Source organism: Podarcis raffonei, chromosome 13, assembly GCF_027172205.1.
Source record: "Podarcis raffonei isolate rPodRaf1 chromosome 13, rPodRaf1.pri, whole genome shotgun sequence".
Taxonomy (NCBI): Eukaryota; Metazoa; Chordata; class Lepidosauria; order Squamata; family Lacertidae; genus Podarcis; species Podarcis raffonei.
In genome coordinates, this window is record NC_070614.1 from 14,778,349 (window position 1) to 14,796,070 (window position 17,722).

At 49.1% G+C, this 17,722-nt stretch overlaps 1 protein-coding gene across 1 annotated transcript in view; it reads right to left on the minus strand.

Moving 5' to 3' along the window:
* Positions 1-17,722, minus strand: part of PLCD3 (phospholipase C delta 3) — a 96,492-nt gene that overhangs the window by 31,816 nt on the left and 46,954 nt on the right. Inside the window, exons 4-7 of the mRNA XM_053362727.1 lie at positions 17,052-17,181; positions 8,222-8,447; positions 3,075-3,276; positions 1,201-1,345 (exon numbers count right to left, since the gene is read on the minus strand). Of these exons, the coding sequence (XP_053218702.1) occupies positions 1,201-1,345; positions 3,075-3,276; positions 8,222-8,447; positions 17,052-17,181 (703 nt within the window). The remainder of the gene's footprint in view (positions 1-1,200; positions 1,346-3,074; positions 3,277-8,221; positions 8,448-17,051; positions 17,182-17,722) is intronic.

Genomic DNA, 17,722 nt, shown 5'->3' on the forward strand with positions numbered 1-17,722 from the left:
ATAAAGGGCAGGTCAACAAATTGTGTTTGATAGCCTCAGCCTGATTACACCCATAAACGCATTCCCATTCCGTATGAGCTATTATCTCTAGGAGCCCACGCATTTGCTCAATCACACTAAACCATGGTTTGGCTTGGCAATACATGCAAACCAGTGTTCCGTGTAAGGTAAAGGTAAAGGGAACCCTGACCATTAGGTCCAGTTGTGGCTGACTCTGGGGTTGCGGCGCTCATCTTGCTTATTGGCTGAGGGAGCCGGTGTACAGCTTCCGGGTCATGTGGCTAGCATGACTAAGCTGCTTCTGGCGAACCAGAGCAGCGCACGGAAACGCCGTTTACCTTCCCGCCGGAGTGGTACCTATTTATCTACTTGCACTTTGACGTGCTTTTGAACTGCTAGGTTGGCAGGAGCAGAGACTGAACAACGGGAGCTCACCCCGTCGCGGGGATACGAACCGCCGACCTTCTGATCAGCAAGTCCTAGGCTCTGTGGTTTAACCCACAGCGCCACCCGTGTTCCTGTGTTCCGTGTATGAGGCTATTAAATCAGTCTTTGTGTTTCACGTATTGTGAAGGTGAAGGCCACATTGCCTAGATAAGAGGTAGTCACCTAGTGCCTTCTGCATGTTAATGGGACTCCCAGCCCCCACCAGCCCCAGCCAGTTATGGCCAACGGTGAGAGATGATGCGAGTTGCAATCTAACAGCATATCTGAACGGCACCTTGTTGGCAACCCCATTGTTGCATTAAAATGCCTTCTGCATTATCAATATTTACACACATGCAACAGAAGGTACCCCCACCTAAACAAGCAACAGTTTTTTGTTTGTTCTTTTAATGCTTAATCGAACGGGGTTTTTTAAAAGGCTTAACTACTTCGAGTACAAAACCTTTTTTTAAAAAATGCAAGCCAGACAACATCGTAGAAGAGGATTTGTCTAGAATTGTACCCGCTGCGACCTTTGCATGCACCGCCTTTGAAAAAGGAAGCTTGCACAACCGTTTCCAGCAATTAAATTTGCTCATGAATCATGATACAGCTAAGTGACTAAGTGGTTGGGCAGCGAAGAAAGCTCCCGAGAGAAATGTTTGAGTCTCAGAACATCAAATGCAGCTCCTTCTCCCTTCTGAGGATCCTTAAGAACTGAAATCAATCAATCTTCTTGCTACCTGCATTTCTGAAAACTGTGGTTTAGTCTACCTTGAATGCATGGTCCCGGATGCTTTCAATCACATCCCGGAAGAGGATCTTGGAGGTCAGAGTGTGGCCGTGGTAGATGATGGGCTCTCCGTTGGAGCCCTCCCAGCAGTCAAGCTCCACACAGCGACACCCCTTCATCAAAGCCCTGCCGAAGACAGAAATGGGGCGAGGTGATGATGGACTTGCATTTCAGCCCTCTGCCTGTCAAGGAGCCGTCAGGCGAGCACAGGTCATCCACAGGGCAGGAAAGAACCTGAGGCATGAGATGCAATTAGCATCTAGGATTTTACGAGTCTTAGAGAGTCAGGGAGGATTGTGACGCCTTGCCCAACCTCAGAGATGGACTGTGGACCAATATAGGCCAAGGAGTCAAGTTCCGGTTCAGGCCAACAAGGGCCAAGGGTCGTTCAAGGGAGGTCCAGCTCCAAGGGCCTTCTGGCGGTTCCCTCATTGCGAGAAGTGAGGTTACAGGGAACCAGGAAGAGGGCCTTCTCGTTAGTGGCACCCACCCTGTGGAACATCCTCCCTTCAGATGTGAAGGAAATAAGCAGCTATCCTATCTTTAAAAGACATCTGAAGGCATGTTTTTAATATTTAATGCTGTACTGTTTTTAACACTTGATTGGGAGCCGCCCAGAGTGGCTGGGGAAACTCAGCCAGACGGGCGGGGTATAAATAATAAATTATTATTATTAATATTATTATTATTATTATTATTATTATTATTATTATTATTATTATTCAGGTAGGAGACACAATTGCACATCGGGAAAGGAAGAGTCAGTGTTACTATTTATCACAAGACGTTGCTCAGTTCTGCAAGGTGTACAGCTGCCTGAGTCCTGGCTGCCTGAGTGCCGAGTTCAAGTCCTCCGTCCGCTTATAGGGAGTCAGGCAAGTGTTGCGCTAGCTGGCACTCTTCAAACAAACTTTATGCAGTATGATCCACTAACTTCAAGGTGTAAACAGCTTGTGCCTTCCCACCCAAGGGACAGCTCAATTTCCCACACATTGTTCCGCAGGGCACCTTCGGGGATTATGGGCCACATAATTAATGAAATCACCTGAGCCGAGGAAAATGAAATGCATCGTTCTCTCTCCAGGTACCTGGTTGTACTTCAGTAATCCTGTCTTGGCATGTGGCCTCCCCGCCCCCATGCCTGTTCAAAGCAGCCCCACCAATCAACCAATTACTGTATTTTTCGCCCTATAGGATGCACTTTTTCCCCTCCAAAAATGAAGCGGAAATGTGTGTGCGTCCTATGGGGCGAATGCAGGCTTTCGCTGAAGCCTGGAGAGTGAGAGGGGTCAGTGCGCACCGACCCCTCTCACTCTCCAGGCTTCAGGAAGCTATCCACAAGCCTTGGGAGCCCGCGGGCGTTCCTGCTGGGCTCCCTAGGCTTGCGGATAGCAGCCTGCATCCCGAAGCCTGGGGCGTGCTGAGCAGCGCGCCCCGGGCTTCGGGCAGATATCCGCAAGCCTGGGGAGACTGGCGGGAGTTCCCGCCAGGCTCCCAAGGCTTGCGGATAGCAGCCTGTTCTGAGAGCTGGGGTTGGGGGAAGCTCAGGCTTCCCCCGCCCCAGCCCCGTGCCTGGGGGGGAAATAATTTTTTTTCTTTATTCCCCCCCCCAAACTAGGTGCGCCCTATAGGGCGAAAAATACGGTAGATTCCTCTCTCCACTCCAGCTCACCCACTCCCACACCTCTCTGCATGCCCTGGCCAAAATGTTGCAGCCAATGGCTGTGTACCCACCATTATTTGCTGGGATCCTTTACCTATCCCCGCTACCAACACTCCTGGCCATCTGAAAGCAGTTATGGGGACCCCCTCTGGCTACAGCTGTTCTGTTGCTTCGGCCACAAAAGCTGCTTACCGGATGTAGGCCTCAGTGCTACTGGCGCCTCCAATCTGGTTCTGCGTCAGGTAGGTGTTATGGGAGGACGAGATGAAGTAATGGCACAGTGGCTGCGTCATGTCCTGGTATATCTTTGCGTGGCCCTGGTTGAGGATGTCTCCGGCGGAGGACAGCAGGTACATCATGAAGCCATCCATCATCATGAGATTGTGCTGCCTGGCTGTGGGACAAAGAAGACGTGGTTAGCGGAGAGAGTTTCAGACTCTACCCATCCGGCGTATTTTAGCGTACTCGTTTCCTAAGAACGGCGCGTCTTGCCAAATGTAAGGTGGTTCATGTTAGTGAGATTCAGAAGCAAGACAGAACACAAGCGAGAAGATTAAAGGTTTTATTCTAAACAGCAAGCATTAGTGCACACCCCGGAAATGATCTCTTTCAGATTCAGCCTTCTGGAAGAAAGTACAGGGTTATAAAGACTAGGACTAGCCACCTGGGAAACAGTTTCTACCCCAATGTGATTTTGGTTTTAAACGCAGTATAAGGAGTCTCTATGGGAGTACAGTGGTACCTCGGGTTACATACGCTTCAGGTTACATACGCTTCAGGTTACAGACTCTGCTAACTCAGAAATAGTGCTTCAGGTTAAGAACTTTGCTTCAGGATGAGAACAGAAATTGTGCTCTGGCGGCGCAGCGGCAGCGGGAGGCCCCATTAGCTAAAGTGCTGCTTCAGGTTAAGAACAGTTTCAGGTTAAGTACGGACCTCCGGAACGAATTAAGTACTTAACCCGATGTACCACTGTATATTGTATTTAAAAATGGAGTATCAGAGTTTTTAGGGGGCTAACCAGGTTGGGATAGCTGGGACAGTAGGCTTGTTGGTTTTTGAATGTCTTGCGTAGATTTTTCAATTTTGTTTTTCTGTATGGGACAATGACAATAAAGATTATCGTATTGTATCGTATTATATACATTACCAAGCAAACGCTTCATTCTGCCACTGGGAAGCCCTCAAGAAGTGGTGAAGCCATCCCCCAGGCGCATAGCTGTCAACGTTTCCCTTTTCTTAAGGGAAATTTCCTTCTTCCGAATAGGATTCCTCGCAAGAAAGGGGAAAAGTTGACAGCTATGCCCAGGCGGCCTTCGTTGGCACAGCCCCACGGCCTACAGCCAGAACACGAGCTTCACAGAACTATGCCCCCAAACCATCTGATTTATAGATAGCTGACTTGTTAGCCAACGTGCCTTGCCCGGCTAGCTAGTGCAGATTATTAATTGGCTAGCCCCCTCTTCCAATACTGCATGTTCCTCCAAACAATGTCTAACATAAAGAAGGTCAGAAGGTGCCCTGCATTATCACTTCTTCCTTCCACCAGATTATACACGAAAGGCTGCTCTCAGCCACCCAAGAGCAGAACAAGAGACAGAGAGGGGAAGTAAACAGAGGCAGGAAAAGATGACCATGTCAGATCACGAAACTCCTCAAAATTACAAATATCTTCCAGAAAAGGTTGTCCATACACGGTGCCTCCAAACATTGTATTAGTAGGCGAAAAATACACAATACGGAGGTCGTGCGACAGCTATGGAAAGCAGGTGCCCCGCATCTTATTCTTCCACAAGCCCAAGATTGCAATATGATTCCTTGTTTTATAAAGCAGAGACGCTCCTCTCCTCCTGCTGTTGAGTGTCAAGCAAAAATCCTGACTTGCACTGATCCAGAGTCCCTTGCTATGTGCAAAGTGGGAAACACTAGCTTGCTGTTGGTCTCTGGCTTATTTTCCCGGTTCGCCCCTCTGTTGGGCTCTGGTTTATTTTTCTGGCTAGTTGATCGACATCAAGCCAGATTTGCCGTTTGGACACAGCAGGGAACTCTGGCTTTTTGCCAGTCGGGATCTCCATGCTGGAAGCTGATGTGGGGCAGTTGTGGAGCATGAGGCTAGATGCTGCCCCTACGCTACCCCTCCCAGCTGCAGCCATCCTGCTGCTTGCCGGGACTAGGTAGGGCACAGGAAGCACTAGGTTGGCTGTAGCAGTGGGCATAAGCGTGGGCACATAGATGCTTGCCACTGCTGCCAACCCGGGGTTTCTTCTGCCCTTGACACCTGCAGCCAGGTGGGCAGCACAGCATTGTATGCCACACTCTGCAACTGGTGGCAAGAAAAAGGAAGAGGCAAGAGAGGAGGACTCATTCCCATCACTTGTTCTTTGTTTAAGAAAGCTATGGTTCACAAACAATGGCTGGTGACCTAGAATGATTGTGCAAACCATGGTTTAAGTCTAGAATGATCAGACAATCCATAGTTTATGACCTAGAATGATCATACAAACCATGGTTTAAGTCTAAAATGATAATACAAACCATGGTTCAAGTCTAGCATGATCGTACAAACCATGGTTCAAATCTAGAACGATCGTACAAACCATGGTTCAAGTCTAGAACGATCGTACAAACCATGGTTCAAGTCTAGAACGATCGTACAAACCATGGTTCAAGTCTAGAATGATAATACAAACCATGGTTCAAGTCTAGAATGATCGTACAAACCATGGTTTAAGTCTAAAATGATCATACAAACCAATGTGCAATGCAACAAAACATACCATGGGATGCTATTGTACTTTCTTTTCCACCACCCCACTCGACTTTGCAGTCTGCTTTTTGTGGGGGGAAGGAACAGCAGAGAAACAAAAGCATCGTGATCTGTTATATATAATCACGATTTCTGTCCCTCCCTCTCCTTTACATTCCTCTGCCTTGTTATGTTTCTTTCTACTGATGTTACTGCTGTGCCGGCTGTTTTCGTTGCAAGGTATTATGCTGTAATTATAATATGGAAAAATCAATGAAGTGTTTGTTGTTGTCGTTTTGTTTTTCTAAAAAAGCATGATGAAATTGTGTCTTTTGTGTGTGTGTGTGGAAGAGAGGACGAAGGACATGCTGCTACTTTCACTGAGCAGTACGTATACTCTCCATAATGTGTAGTTTCAGGCTGTGGACTTCAATTTTATGGGGCGGCACGCAGATTATAGCTTTCCAAAGACTCAGGGGCAGTGTGGTGTCATTATTTATATAATGCCAGCTAGATATGGTGCTTTGCAAAGGACAGGAGTGACAGACTCCTTATCTGAAAGGGCTTGCAATCTGAAAATAGTAACAGGGGAGAGATGAAAGCTGGGGAAAGCAGAGAAAGAATGTGCCATCATTACAATTACGTGTACTTAGGCTTGGTCGTATTTATTTATTTAGTTGTTGCATTTTTATCCCAGATTTCCCCCCGCCCCAGGAGCTCAAGGTGGCATACAAGGGTCTCTCCTCAACTCTTTTAATCCCCAAAACCAATCTGTGCTGTAGGTTAGGCTGAGAGTCTGTGAGTGGCCCAAGGTCACCCAGCAAACCACATGGTTGAGCAGCGATTTGAACCCTGGTCTCCCAGGGACCACACTGGCTCTCAGAGTAAAAACACAAACACACACACCATTATAATAGACAGTCGGGACTAGGCTTTCCCCGCTCCAACCAAGGCTTTAGGGAAAATGTGGGTTTTGAGGAGGATTTTAAAGAAGAGAGGTGATATCACAGAGGTTTCCTGGGAGGCAGTTCCTGGCAGAAGGGTGATCAAGGAAAGGTAAGAGAAAAAAAGGTAAAGGACCCCTGGACGGTTAAGTCCAGTCAAAGGCAACTATGGAGTTCTGGCGCTCATCTCGCTTTCAGGCCGAGGGAGCAGGCGTTTGTCCACAGACAGCTTCCAGGGTCATGTGGCCAGCAGGACTAAACCGCTTCTGGCGCAACGGGACACCGTGACAGAAACCAGAGCGCATGGAAACACCGTTTACCTCCCGCCGAAACGGTACCTATTTATCTACTTGCACTGGTGTGCTTTCAAACTGCTAGGTTGGCAGGAGCTGGGACAGAACAATAGGATGCACCCTGTCATGGGGATTCGAACCGCTGACCTTCCGATCGGCAAGCCCAAGAAGTTCAGTGGTTCAGACCACAGTGCCACCAGCGTTCCCGATCGAGGAAAGATTACCATTGTTTAAGGAAGCAGGAGTCCTTGAGACAGCTATAGGAGATGAAGCTGGAGAAGCTAGGATAGCTCAGTTGGTATGCACCAAAATGATTCCTGCTGCAGGGGGTTGGACTAGATGACCCACAGGTCCCTTCCAACTCTACAGTTCTATGAAGCGAAGGCCCCAGGTAGGGAAGTGAGAAATAAGGAGAGGACAAGGCCATAGAGGGTTTAAAGGTGAAGGTGAGAAGCTTGTGCAGGATCTGGAAGCAGACACGAAGGCAGCGACAAACAAACTCATCTCCTCATCAACACAAAGAAGCCTTCCCCTTTTCTGATCTTTCATATTTGTCAGAGCTGGAAATCCCTGTTCACAACAAGATAGCGTGGAGAACTATAGAAGAATAGCCAATGCTCTTGAAAAGAGCATTATTGGCCCAAAAATGGAAGCAAGAAGAACTACCAACATTATAAGAATGGAGGATGAAATTGATGGACTACGCAGAATTAGACAAGCTAACAGGAAGGATCCGAGACTGGCGGGACCAGAGGTTTACCGAAGACTGGACTAAATTTACTGAGTATCTGAAAAGTATTTGTGATGATCAGATTACGTTTGTAGGACTACAAGAAGTTCTGTGAGGCGTAATTTAAGAAACATTGTAAAAATGGAAAGGGAGAAATGATTTGTTAGAAAAGGTAAAGGCAATATTAAGTTAAGAATTGCAGGAAAAATAATCAAGACGGAAGGCTATCAGAGATGCTAAAGGAAGTCCAAACAAGGACATATGTATAATAATTTGTATGGAATGTATTAAAAAAATGGTATGCTAAAAATTAATAAAAACTATTATATATATAAAAAAGAGAGAATGGGAGGGTGAGGGGCAGGGGAGAGAAAATCAGAGATAAAACCAGGTTGCTCTTATTTCTCCACGAAAATAACAATCTTCATGCAACCCATGAAGTCTTCTCTTAGCTGAGACATCAGTCCCAAGAGAGATTTTTTTGGATTTCAGCTCCTTAACCTGCTTGTTCTTTCTGGATGTGCTTGCAATGCAGCAACACAACAAGGGCACTGCATTCACGACAATTATGACCATGCTAGAAAGTGTTCCGTCATAACCTTGAGGTGTGTGTATCGGGTTCATACCTTTCTCGTTCAGCTCAAAAGTCTGGATGATTTCATGAGCCCACTGCAAGCTGGCTTCCTCGCCCTGGTCGCGGAGAAATTCCTGCAGCTCCTCAGACGACAGCACGCGGTCCTCGCCCGAGTAACGGCGAAAGATCTCCTCCAGCTCAGGACGCGCCATCAGCCGTGTGCAGAACTCCTCAATCTCATATTCCTCCAAGCGGTCGTTGTTTGATCTGTCACACTCCTAAGTGAAAGAGCGAAGGAGCAGTTAAGTAAATTGCCATGGGTGGATGGATGAGAGGAAATAGCAACTGATAAGCTCGGGTGGAGACGGGGCTGTGTGTTGTTGGTTTTTTTTTAAAGAAGGGATGGAAGAAATAAATGGAAATTCTGCAAAGAGTACAAAATGTGTGAATCTGGATTTAGTGTACATACAGTGGTATCTCGGGTTAAGTACTTAATTCGTTCCGAAGGTCTGTTCTTAACCTGAAACTGTTCTTAACCTGAAGCACCACTTTAGCTAATGGGGCCTCCTGCTGCTGCCGCGTCACCAGAGCACGATTTCTGTTCTCATCCTGAAGCAAAGTTCTTAACCCGAGGTACTATTTCTGGGTTAGCGGAGTCTGTAACCTGCAGCGTAGGTAACCTGAAGCGTATGTAACCTGAGTGTCAGGGAACTGCCATCTGAGACTAAGGAGGTGAAAGGGCTCATGGAGGGTGAGAGAGACCATTCAGCGGAGGAGGGGACCAGCAGGGGGAGAAGTGGAGTTCCAAGGGAAAGTGAGTCGGAGGGAGGGCTCAGAGACACTTCAAGCGGGAGCAGCGGGGAGATTTCAGGACCTCCTGTAGGGACACCCACTCCTCGGCGGAAACTGTCACGCCGAGAGTCCAGAAGACGCGTTTCCGTTAAGGAGCTTTTATGCTGGAAGAAGTTCCGTAAACGCCCACTGTCCGATCCAACGAGCGATTGATGGAGTCATGTTTAAGGAGCTCCATCACAGACAGAGGTTTGGGGACTTAGCCAAACTCTGAGGGATTAGGATTTTACGCACAAGCAGCTCATCATCCCATCACAGCAATCGGACAGTCCCTGAAAGCAGCTTGTGCAGAGAGGCATCATGAGTAACCCAGCCGGAGCCGGAGGAGCAGCAGGAGCTGGAGAGGGTCCAAGCCTGGAAGAAAGGTACAGAGTGTTGGAACTCCAGCTAGCAATGCAAACGGCGAGGCTAGAAGAAAGGAGGGCGCAGGATGCAGAAAAGGCAAAAGGCGCTACACTAGCAAGAAAGATGCCAGGAATGGTGCAGAAGTTTGGGGGGGACCCCAGGAACTACCAAGCCTTTAGGACAGAGATGCAGTATGCTCTTGAACTGCAGTTTAATGACTTTCCCGACGAGGCATCGAGAGTGGCGTTTGTGATTGGCCATCTCGAAGGAGGGGCGAGAGATTGGGTCAGACCCCTGATGGCAGGGAATAGTGACATGCTGAAGGACGCGAGGAAGTTTTTTCGCGCCATGGATTTGATGTTTTCCAGCGAGATTGAACAGGGGCTGGTGCGCAGACAATTGATGGCGTGCAAACAGGGGAGCCGATCGGTTCGTGAGTACTGGACTGAGTTTACAATGTTGATACATAGATTGGGGTGGGACCTTTCGGCGGAACCCATTCAAATGCTCTTTGAAGAGGGGCTTTCTTCGGCGGTGAAAGATGAACTTTCCCGGGCGCCCAGGGCGGAGTCTATGGACCAGCTGACCAAATCAGCGCTGACCATTGGAGCACGCCAGGAGGCAAGAGCCTTGGAGAAGCGGGAGGGGAAAGGAGAGCGTTGGAGGGATTTCCGCATTCCAGAGATTCCAGAACCAAGTTTCCCGCCAGGAGAGCCGATGGAAGTTGGAACAGCGCGCGCGCGCGCAGTTTCAAATCCCAGTGAAGGGAGGAAGAAGGAGGGAAAGAGCGCCAAGAAATGTTATCTCTGCCAGCAGCCAGGTCACTTTGCCAGAGTCTGCCCGCAAAGAAAGGAATGGCAAGGGATGGCGGGAGCTGTTGGGGGGAAGGAGGAGGAAGTCCAGGAGCCAGTAAAAGCCAACGCCTGTCTGCCTCTGTCAGGGCACTGCAGACAGGCCAAGGAGCAGTAAAAGTGCCCACTCCGGAACCTCCAAGACCAGCCCTAGTAATAGAGGTGTTGCTAGAGCTGGCAAACGGATACCCACTAAAGACTAAGGCGCTGCTGGACTCAGGCAGCTCCTGTAATTTTATGAGCAAGGAGTTTGCAGCTGAACACCAGATACAGACACTCCCTTTAAGCAACCCCCTGCAGGTCACCACGATCGATGGGAGGGAGCTGCTGGGAGGAGAAGTCAGCCTACAAACCGTCCCAATGGTTATGAGGGTGGCCAGGCACACTGAGAGGATAGCGTTCAATGTAGCCACCCTGGGAGGGGCTCCAGTCATTTTGGGAATGAGCTGGCTAGCGTTGCATGACCCGCTAGTGGGCTGGCATCAGAGAGTGGTCTCCTTTGGGTCAGCACATTGTCTGGAACACTGCAGAGAGGGAAAGGTGCCAGAAGGGGCAAAAGCCTCTCTAGCAGGGACGGAAGTGGCGGACAAAGGGAAGGTGCCCAAACAATACGCTGACCTGAGCAAGGTCTTCAGTGAAAGGGAAGCAGATAAATTACCACCGCACAGAGACTTTGACTGCCAAATTAATCTGGTCCCTGGGGCCCAGCTCCCCGTGGGCAAGCTGTACGCCATGTCAGATAGGGAAATGCAGGAGTTAAGGGAGTTTATTGATAAAAACCTGAAGAGGGGCTTCATCAGAGAGTCCAGAGCGGTGGGGGGGAGCCCAGTGTTTTTTGTAGACAAAAAAAACACGGATAAACCGAGATTGGTCGTGGACTACCGGGCCCTAAATGCCGTGTCAGAACCAGTGACTTTCCCCATGCCCAGGATTGATGACATTTTGACCAGGGTGAGGAAGGGAAAGATATTCACGAAACTGGACCTGAGAGGAGCATACAACCTGATACGAATAAAGAAGGGGGATGAATGGAAAACCACCATGTTCACCCCTTTGGGGGCGTTTGAATATCTCGTTATGCCATTCGGATTACAATCAGGCTCCGCCTGTTTTCAATCGCTCATGAACCACGTACTGGGACCTTTGCTCTACAAGAATTGCGTGGCCTTCCTCGATGACGTGCTGATATATTCAGAGAATGAGGAGCAGCATGTAAAGGATGTCAGGGAAGTGCTGAGCCAGCTGCAAGCAAACCAGTTGTGGGTGAAATTGGAGAAGTGTCAGTTCCACACCAAGGAGGTGGAATTCCTGGGGTACCGCTTATCAGACAAGGGATTAGCCATGGATCCAGGCAAGGTCCAGGCGGTGCTGGAATGGAAGACACCGAAAACGAAAAAAGATGTGCAAAGGTTCTTAGGGTTTGGGAACTTTTACCGTAAATTCATCAAGAACTTTGCCCACTTAACGGCTCCCATCACGGACTGTCTAAGCAGCAAGAAGAAATTCGTTTGGACGGCGGAGGCGGAGCATGCTTTTGAGGAATTGAAAAGGGCATTCGCTTCGGAAGAACAGCTCCTGCATGTGGATTTACAAAAACCCATGAGAGTGGAAACTGATGCCTCAGACCGGGCGGTGGGGGCGGTGCTGCTTCAGCCAGGGAGCAATAAGTCGGAATGGAGACCGTGTGCCTTCTTTTCGCGTAAGGTGAACAAATCCGAGAGGAACTACACGGTATATGACCGAGAACTACTCGCCATTCACGAAGCGTTCCGGAGATGGAGACACTTACTAATTGGCGCACAACATAAGGTGCAAGTGTGTACGGACCACAAGAATTTGGAGTATTGGAGAACGGCACGGGTGCTCAACCAACGACAAGTGAGATGGGCCCAGGAGTTCTCCAAATTCCATTTTGAAATTTGCTATGTGCCAGGTCCAGAAAACATCAGAGCGGACGCTCTCTCTCGCAAACCTGAATATTTGGAGGGGGAGGGAGCGCCGGAAGAGAGACATATTATCCCAGAGGACCACTGGGTGTGTGGTGCGGCCTGGGTGGGGCAAAGAGAACTGGTAGAGGGAACGGTAAATGATGAGTACGCCCAGGACAAGCTCAGAGGTCTAAGGAGAGAGGGAGAAGACCCCGGGGGTTTTGAAGAAAGAAACGGGGCATTGTATTACAGAGGGGCGCTATATATACCCGAAGGGGAATTGAGGGGGAGAGTACTCAAACAGCTGCACGACAATCCCACAGCGGGGCATTTTGGGCAACACAAGACCATGTGGTTGGTGACCAGGGAGTTTTGGTGGCCCAAGGTGAGGGAGGATGTACGGGAGTATGTGAGAAGGTGTGACCAATGCCAGAGAGCCAAAGGAGAAAGGCGGGCACCAGCGGGGTTATTAGAACCGTTACCCACACCAGAACGACCGTGGGAGGCGGTGTCGATAGATTTTATGACTGATCTGCCCAAATCCCAGGGGAAAACCGCCATACTAGTCGTAGTAGACCTGTTAACTAAGATGGGTCACTTTGTAGCTTGCTCACATGCAGTCACGGCGGAAGAAACAGCGAAATTGTTTGTAGAACATATTTTCAGACTGCATGGCGCCCCCTTGAGGGTGGTTTCCGACAGAGGGAAACAGTTCACGTCCAGATTCTGGAGGAAACTTATGAGCTTATTGCACGTAGAGGTCAACTTTTCGACTGCCAGGCACCCTGAGACCAATGGGCAGGCGGAGAGAGCAAACGGTATTCTCCAACAATACCTGAGGTGTTATGTCAATGACAGAGAGAACGATTGGGTCGAAAAGTTGGCACTAGCGGAATTTGCTTACAATAATGCTGAGAATGTGTCCACCGGGATGAGCCCCTTTTTGGCTAATTATGGGTGCCACCCCAGGGCGTTTCCAGGGGAAGGAGGGGAAAGATGGAGTGTTCCGGCCGCGGAACTTTTTGTAGAAGAAATGGAAGCGATCCATCGTCAACTCCAACTCAACTTAGAAAGGGCCAAGGAAGAATATAAGAGGCAGGCAGACAAGAGCAGAAGGGAAGGTGAAACAATTAGGGTGGGGAGTCGGGTCTGGCTATCAACCCAAGGGTTGCCGTTCAAGGGGGGTTGCAAGAAATTGAGACCCAAAAGATTGGGACCATTTGAGGTCATCCAACAGGTCAACCCAGTGGCGTTCAGACTCCGGTTACCGAACCACATGAAACTGCACCCAGTATTCCACAGGTCATTACTGTCACCATACAGGGGGGAAGGTGAAGGGGTATCCACACGGGGGCCAGCCATAGAAGAAAGGGAAAGCCGCAACCATGTGGCGGAAATCATCGACTCCAGGTGGAAGGGTAATCAGGTGGAGTATTTGGTCGCGTGGGAAGGGGAACCGGAGTCGGAAAACACCTGGGTGAAGGCAGAGGAGGTCCGTGACGAGATCTTGATCGAAACGTTCCACCAAAGGTTCCCCAGGAAACCTCAGCCAGTAGCGAGGTTTCGGAGGGAGTACTTTGGCACCACCGACGATGAGGAGGAACTGGAGGGATTCAGGGAATCGGAGTTGGAAGGAGGAACAGACTCCGATGAGGAGGAGTACTTGGAAACCGGAGACAGCAAAAGGTGGAGGGAAGTGTTCGAAACTTCGGAAGATGAGGGAGGTTCCTTCAGGGGTTTTGCTCCCTCGCCTCCCGCAGAGGAGGGGAGGGAAGGGGGTGAAGGGGGCCCTGGAGGGGAGGTGGATGTCAGGGAACTGCCATCTGAGACTAAGGAGGTGAAAGGGCTCATGGAGGGTGAGAGAGACCATTCAGCGGAGGAGGGGACCAGCAGGGGGAGAAGTGGAGTTCCAAGGGAAAGTGAGTCGGAGGGAGGGCTCAGAGACACTTCAAGCGGGAGCAGCGGGGAGATTTCAGGACCTCCTGTAGGGACACCCACTCCTCGGCGGAAACTGTCACGCCGAGAGTCCAGAAGACGCGTTTCCGTTAAGGAGCTTTTATGCTGGAAGAAGTTCCGTAAACGCCCACTGTCCGATCCAACGAGCGATTGATGGAGTCATGTTTAAGGAGCTCCATCACAGACAGAGGTTTGGGGACTTAGCCAAACTCTGAGGGATTAGGATTTTACGCACAAGCAGCTCATCATCCCATCACACTGAGGTACCACTGTAATTTATTTTGGTGTTTCTAGGCACTGAAAGGAACAGCTACGAAAAGTACTGAGGTGGAATACAGTCATACCTTGGTCTTTGAACACCTTAGTTCTCAAACATTTTGGTGCCCAAACGCCACAAACCCAAAAGCGAGTGTTCTAGTTTGCTAATGCTTTTTGGAAGCCGAATGTCCAACACAGCTTCCGGTTGAGTGCAGGAAGCTCCTGCAGCCAATCGGAAGCCGCACCTTGGTTTTCAAACGTTTTTGGAAGTCAAACCGACTTCTGGAATAGATTGCATTTGAGAACCAAGGTACGACTGTATAACAGGCATTAGGATCTGGCGTTAAGGTGCCTGTTACCAGAAGCCAGATTATTATAGGCAACAATACAGGGGAAAGGACTATAAAAATGCAGAGGGCAGAGGCAGCCCCCACTCTAGGACTCTGGGAGAAGATAAGGCTGCAAAATCATCGTCAAGGGTGCTTAGACCAGACTGTTGTACTGAAGTCCTGGATTAACAACCCAGCAAGTGAGATAAGGCAGGCCAGAGAGCACATGAGCAAAAGGAGGGAGCCAGTGTCTGATCTGACATCCTCCTTGCCCATCACGGCTCTACAAGTGACTGCTGCAGTTCATTCTGTGTGGGACAAACGTTAACCAGAATGTCGCTTCCAACTAAAGTGAGGCGGTAGGAACGCATGCAACCAATAGGGAGCAAGCTATACCGCCTTCCAGGTAGATTCCAGGCCCAAGTCCAGGTGCTGGTTCTGCCCGCCGAGACCTGACAAGGCTTGGGAGCTGCATGGCTCAGGAAGCCCCTCTCCCTATTTGCTAAGGTTCAGGTCAGGAACAGCTGAGGGCTGGCTCCAAGTTGAGGACCAGAGTCTATTCTGGTGCCTCTGGCTCTGACTAGTTGAACCTACTCTGCTCCCAGAAAGAGACAGTTGGCAGAAGGCCTGGGGAAGAAGTAAAGGTAAAGGTAAACGGACCCCTGACCGTTAGGTCCAGTCGTGGCCGACTCTGGGGTTGCAGCGCTCATCTCGCTTTACTGGCCGAGGGAGCCGGCGTACAGCTTCCGGGTCATGTGGCCAGCATGACTAAGCTGCTTCTGGAGAGCCAGAGCAGTGCACGGAAACGCCGTTTACCTTCCCACTGGAGCAGTACCTATTTAGACTACAGTGGTACCTTGAGTTAAGAATTTAATTCGTTCCGGAGGTCCGTTCTTAACCTGAAACTGTTCTTAACCTGAAGCACCACTTTAGCTAATGGGGCCTCCCGCTGCCACTGCGCCGCTGCTGCACATTTTCTGAAACAAAGTTCTTAACCTGAGGTACTATTTCTGGGTTAGCAGAGTCTGTAACCTGAAGCGTACCCAAGGTACCACTGTACTTGCACTTTGACGTGCTTTCGAACTGCTAGGCTGGCAGGAGCAGGGACCGAGCAACGGGAGGTCACCCCGTCATGGGGATTCGAACTGCCGACCTTCTGATTGGCAAGCCGGCCTGAGAAGGGATGAGGGCAAGACTCACTCAGCAGATAATTCAACCCAAAGTGGCAGTTGCAATCTCCACTGCTCTTTCTTTCTCTCTCTCTCTCTCTCTCTCTCTCTCTCTCTCTTTCTTTCTTTCCAACTTCTACTCTTTTATTTTTCAATTATTTTATTTATGATTTTCAATTTTATACATTTCAATAATTTTACAATCATTTTAACATTTCAAAACTCGACTTCCTTCCCCCCTCTTTCTACGGTTCCTTAAAATTATTTTTAATATTTTCTGCGTGTCCAAATTTGTTCATCTGCTTTAAATATATACTCTTATAAAACTGCAGGTTATTACAGCAATCCTGCCAATGTTTTCATCTGGATAATCCCCTGCTTTCACTGTATAATAATTTTAAAGTCTCTCCCCCGTCCTTTCTGCCTCATGCTGAGGAATGTGGTCCTTCCTCAGACTAAGCCGCCCCTGCCTTTCCACAGCAGCTAGAAATTATTTTCCTCGTCACAAAGACGGCCAGAGGAAACCCGAGAGACTGTTCCGGGAGGAAAGGCAGAAGTTCAAATATTGGCTCGAAAGAATCTGCCAAAACTTTGGCTGCAGGGCTCTCGTCTACCATTATTCTAAAAGCGTTGACATCTCATAAAGGCAAAACTGGCAGTGGGGGAGTTGGGAAAGCACAGAGTGTGTTTGCAAGAGAGACAGAGCAAAAATAAAAATAAAGGACCACTGGATAGTTAAGTCCAGTCAAAGGCGACTATCGGGTTGCGGCGCTCATCTTGCTTTCTGGCCGAGGGAGCTGGCGTTTGTCCACATACAGCTTTCCGGGTCTTGTGGCCAGCAGGACTAAACTGCTTCTGGTGCAACGGGACAAAACCAGAGCGTATGGAAACACTGTTTATCTTCCCACCGGAGCGGTACCTATTTATCTACTTGCACTGGTGTGCTTTCGAACTGCTAGGTTGGCAGGAGCTGGGACAGAGCAACGGGAGCTCACCCCGTCTTGGGGATTTGAACCGCCGAACTTCCGATCAGCAAGCGCAAGAGGCTCAGTGGTTTAGACCACAGCGCCACCCGTGTCTCTTTACCTTAGAGACAGAGCACCCTTCGTCTAACCAAGGAGGTGTGCAGCTAGAACCAAGCAGGTCCTGAAGCTGGAGGCAAGATGGCGTCTAGCGTACAAGGCCAGGAAGTACCTTGAAGAGCCTGTAGGCGTAGATGTCGTTCATGTCTATGTTTATCATCCGCAGCATGTTTTTGATTTCTTTGAAGCTCATCTTATTGTCTTTGTTCTTGTCAGCCTGGTGCAAGATGTCATGGATCCAAGTAGAACCTGATGTAAGGAAAGAACAAAAGGAAAACGGAGGCACCATCCCCGGGAACTAAGGTAACACGTCTACACCCAGAAGAATTATTATGAGGGGAATTATTGCAGAATCGGGAACCCTTCAGTCTTAGACAAAAACAAATTTCCTGGAGCTAAGCTGTTAGACAATTCAGAGCTAAGGTCTTGCAAAGAGGTATTAGCTTTGGTAATGTTTTGAAAATGCTTCGATTAGAATGTCCAGACTCGTATTCAGAACTCCAGTGGTACCTCAGAAGTCAAACGGAATCCGTTCCAGAAGTCTGTTCGACTTCCAAAACGTTTGGAAACCAAGGCACAGCTTCCGATTGGCTGCAGGAACTTCCTGCAGCCGATTGGACGCCGCGTCAGACATTCGGCTTCCAAAGAACATTCACAAACCAGAACAGTCAGTTCTGGGTTTGTGGCATTCGGGATCCAAAACGTTCGACTTGCAAGGTGTTCGAGATCTAAGGTACGACTGTACTGGTCATTTGTAAAAGAGAACAATATCCTAGCACATAC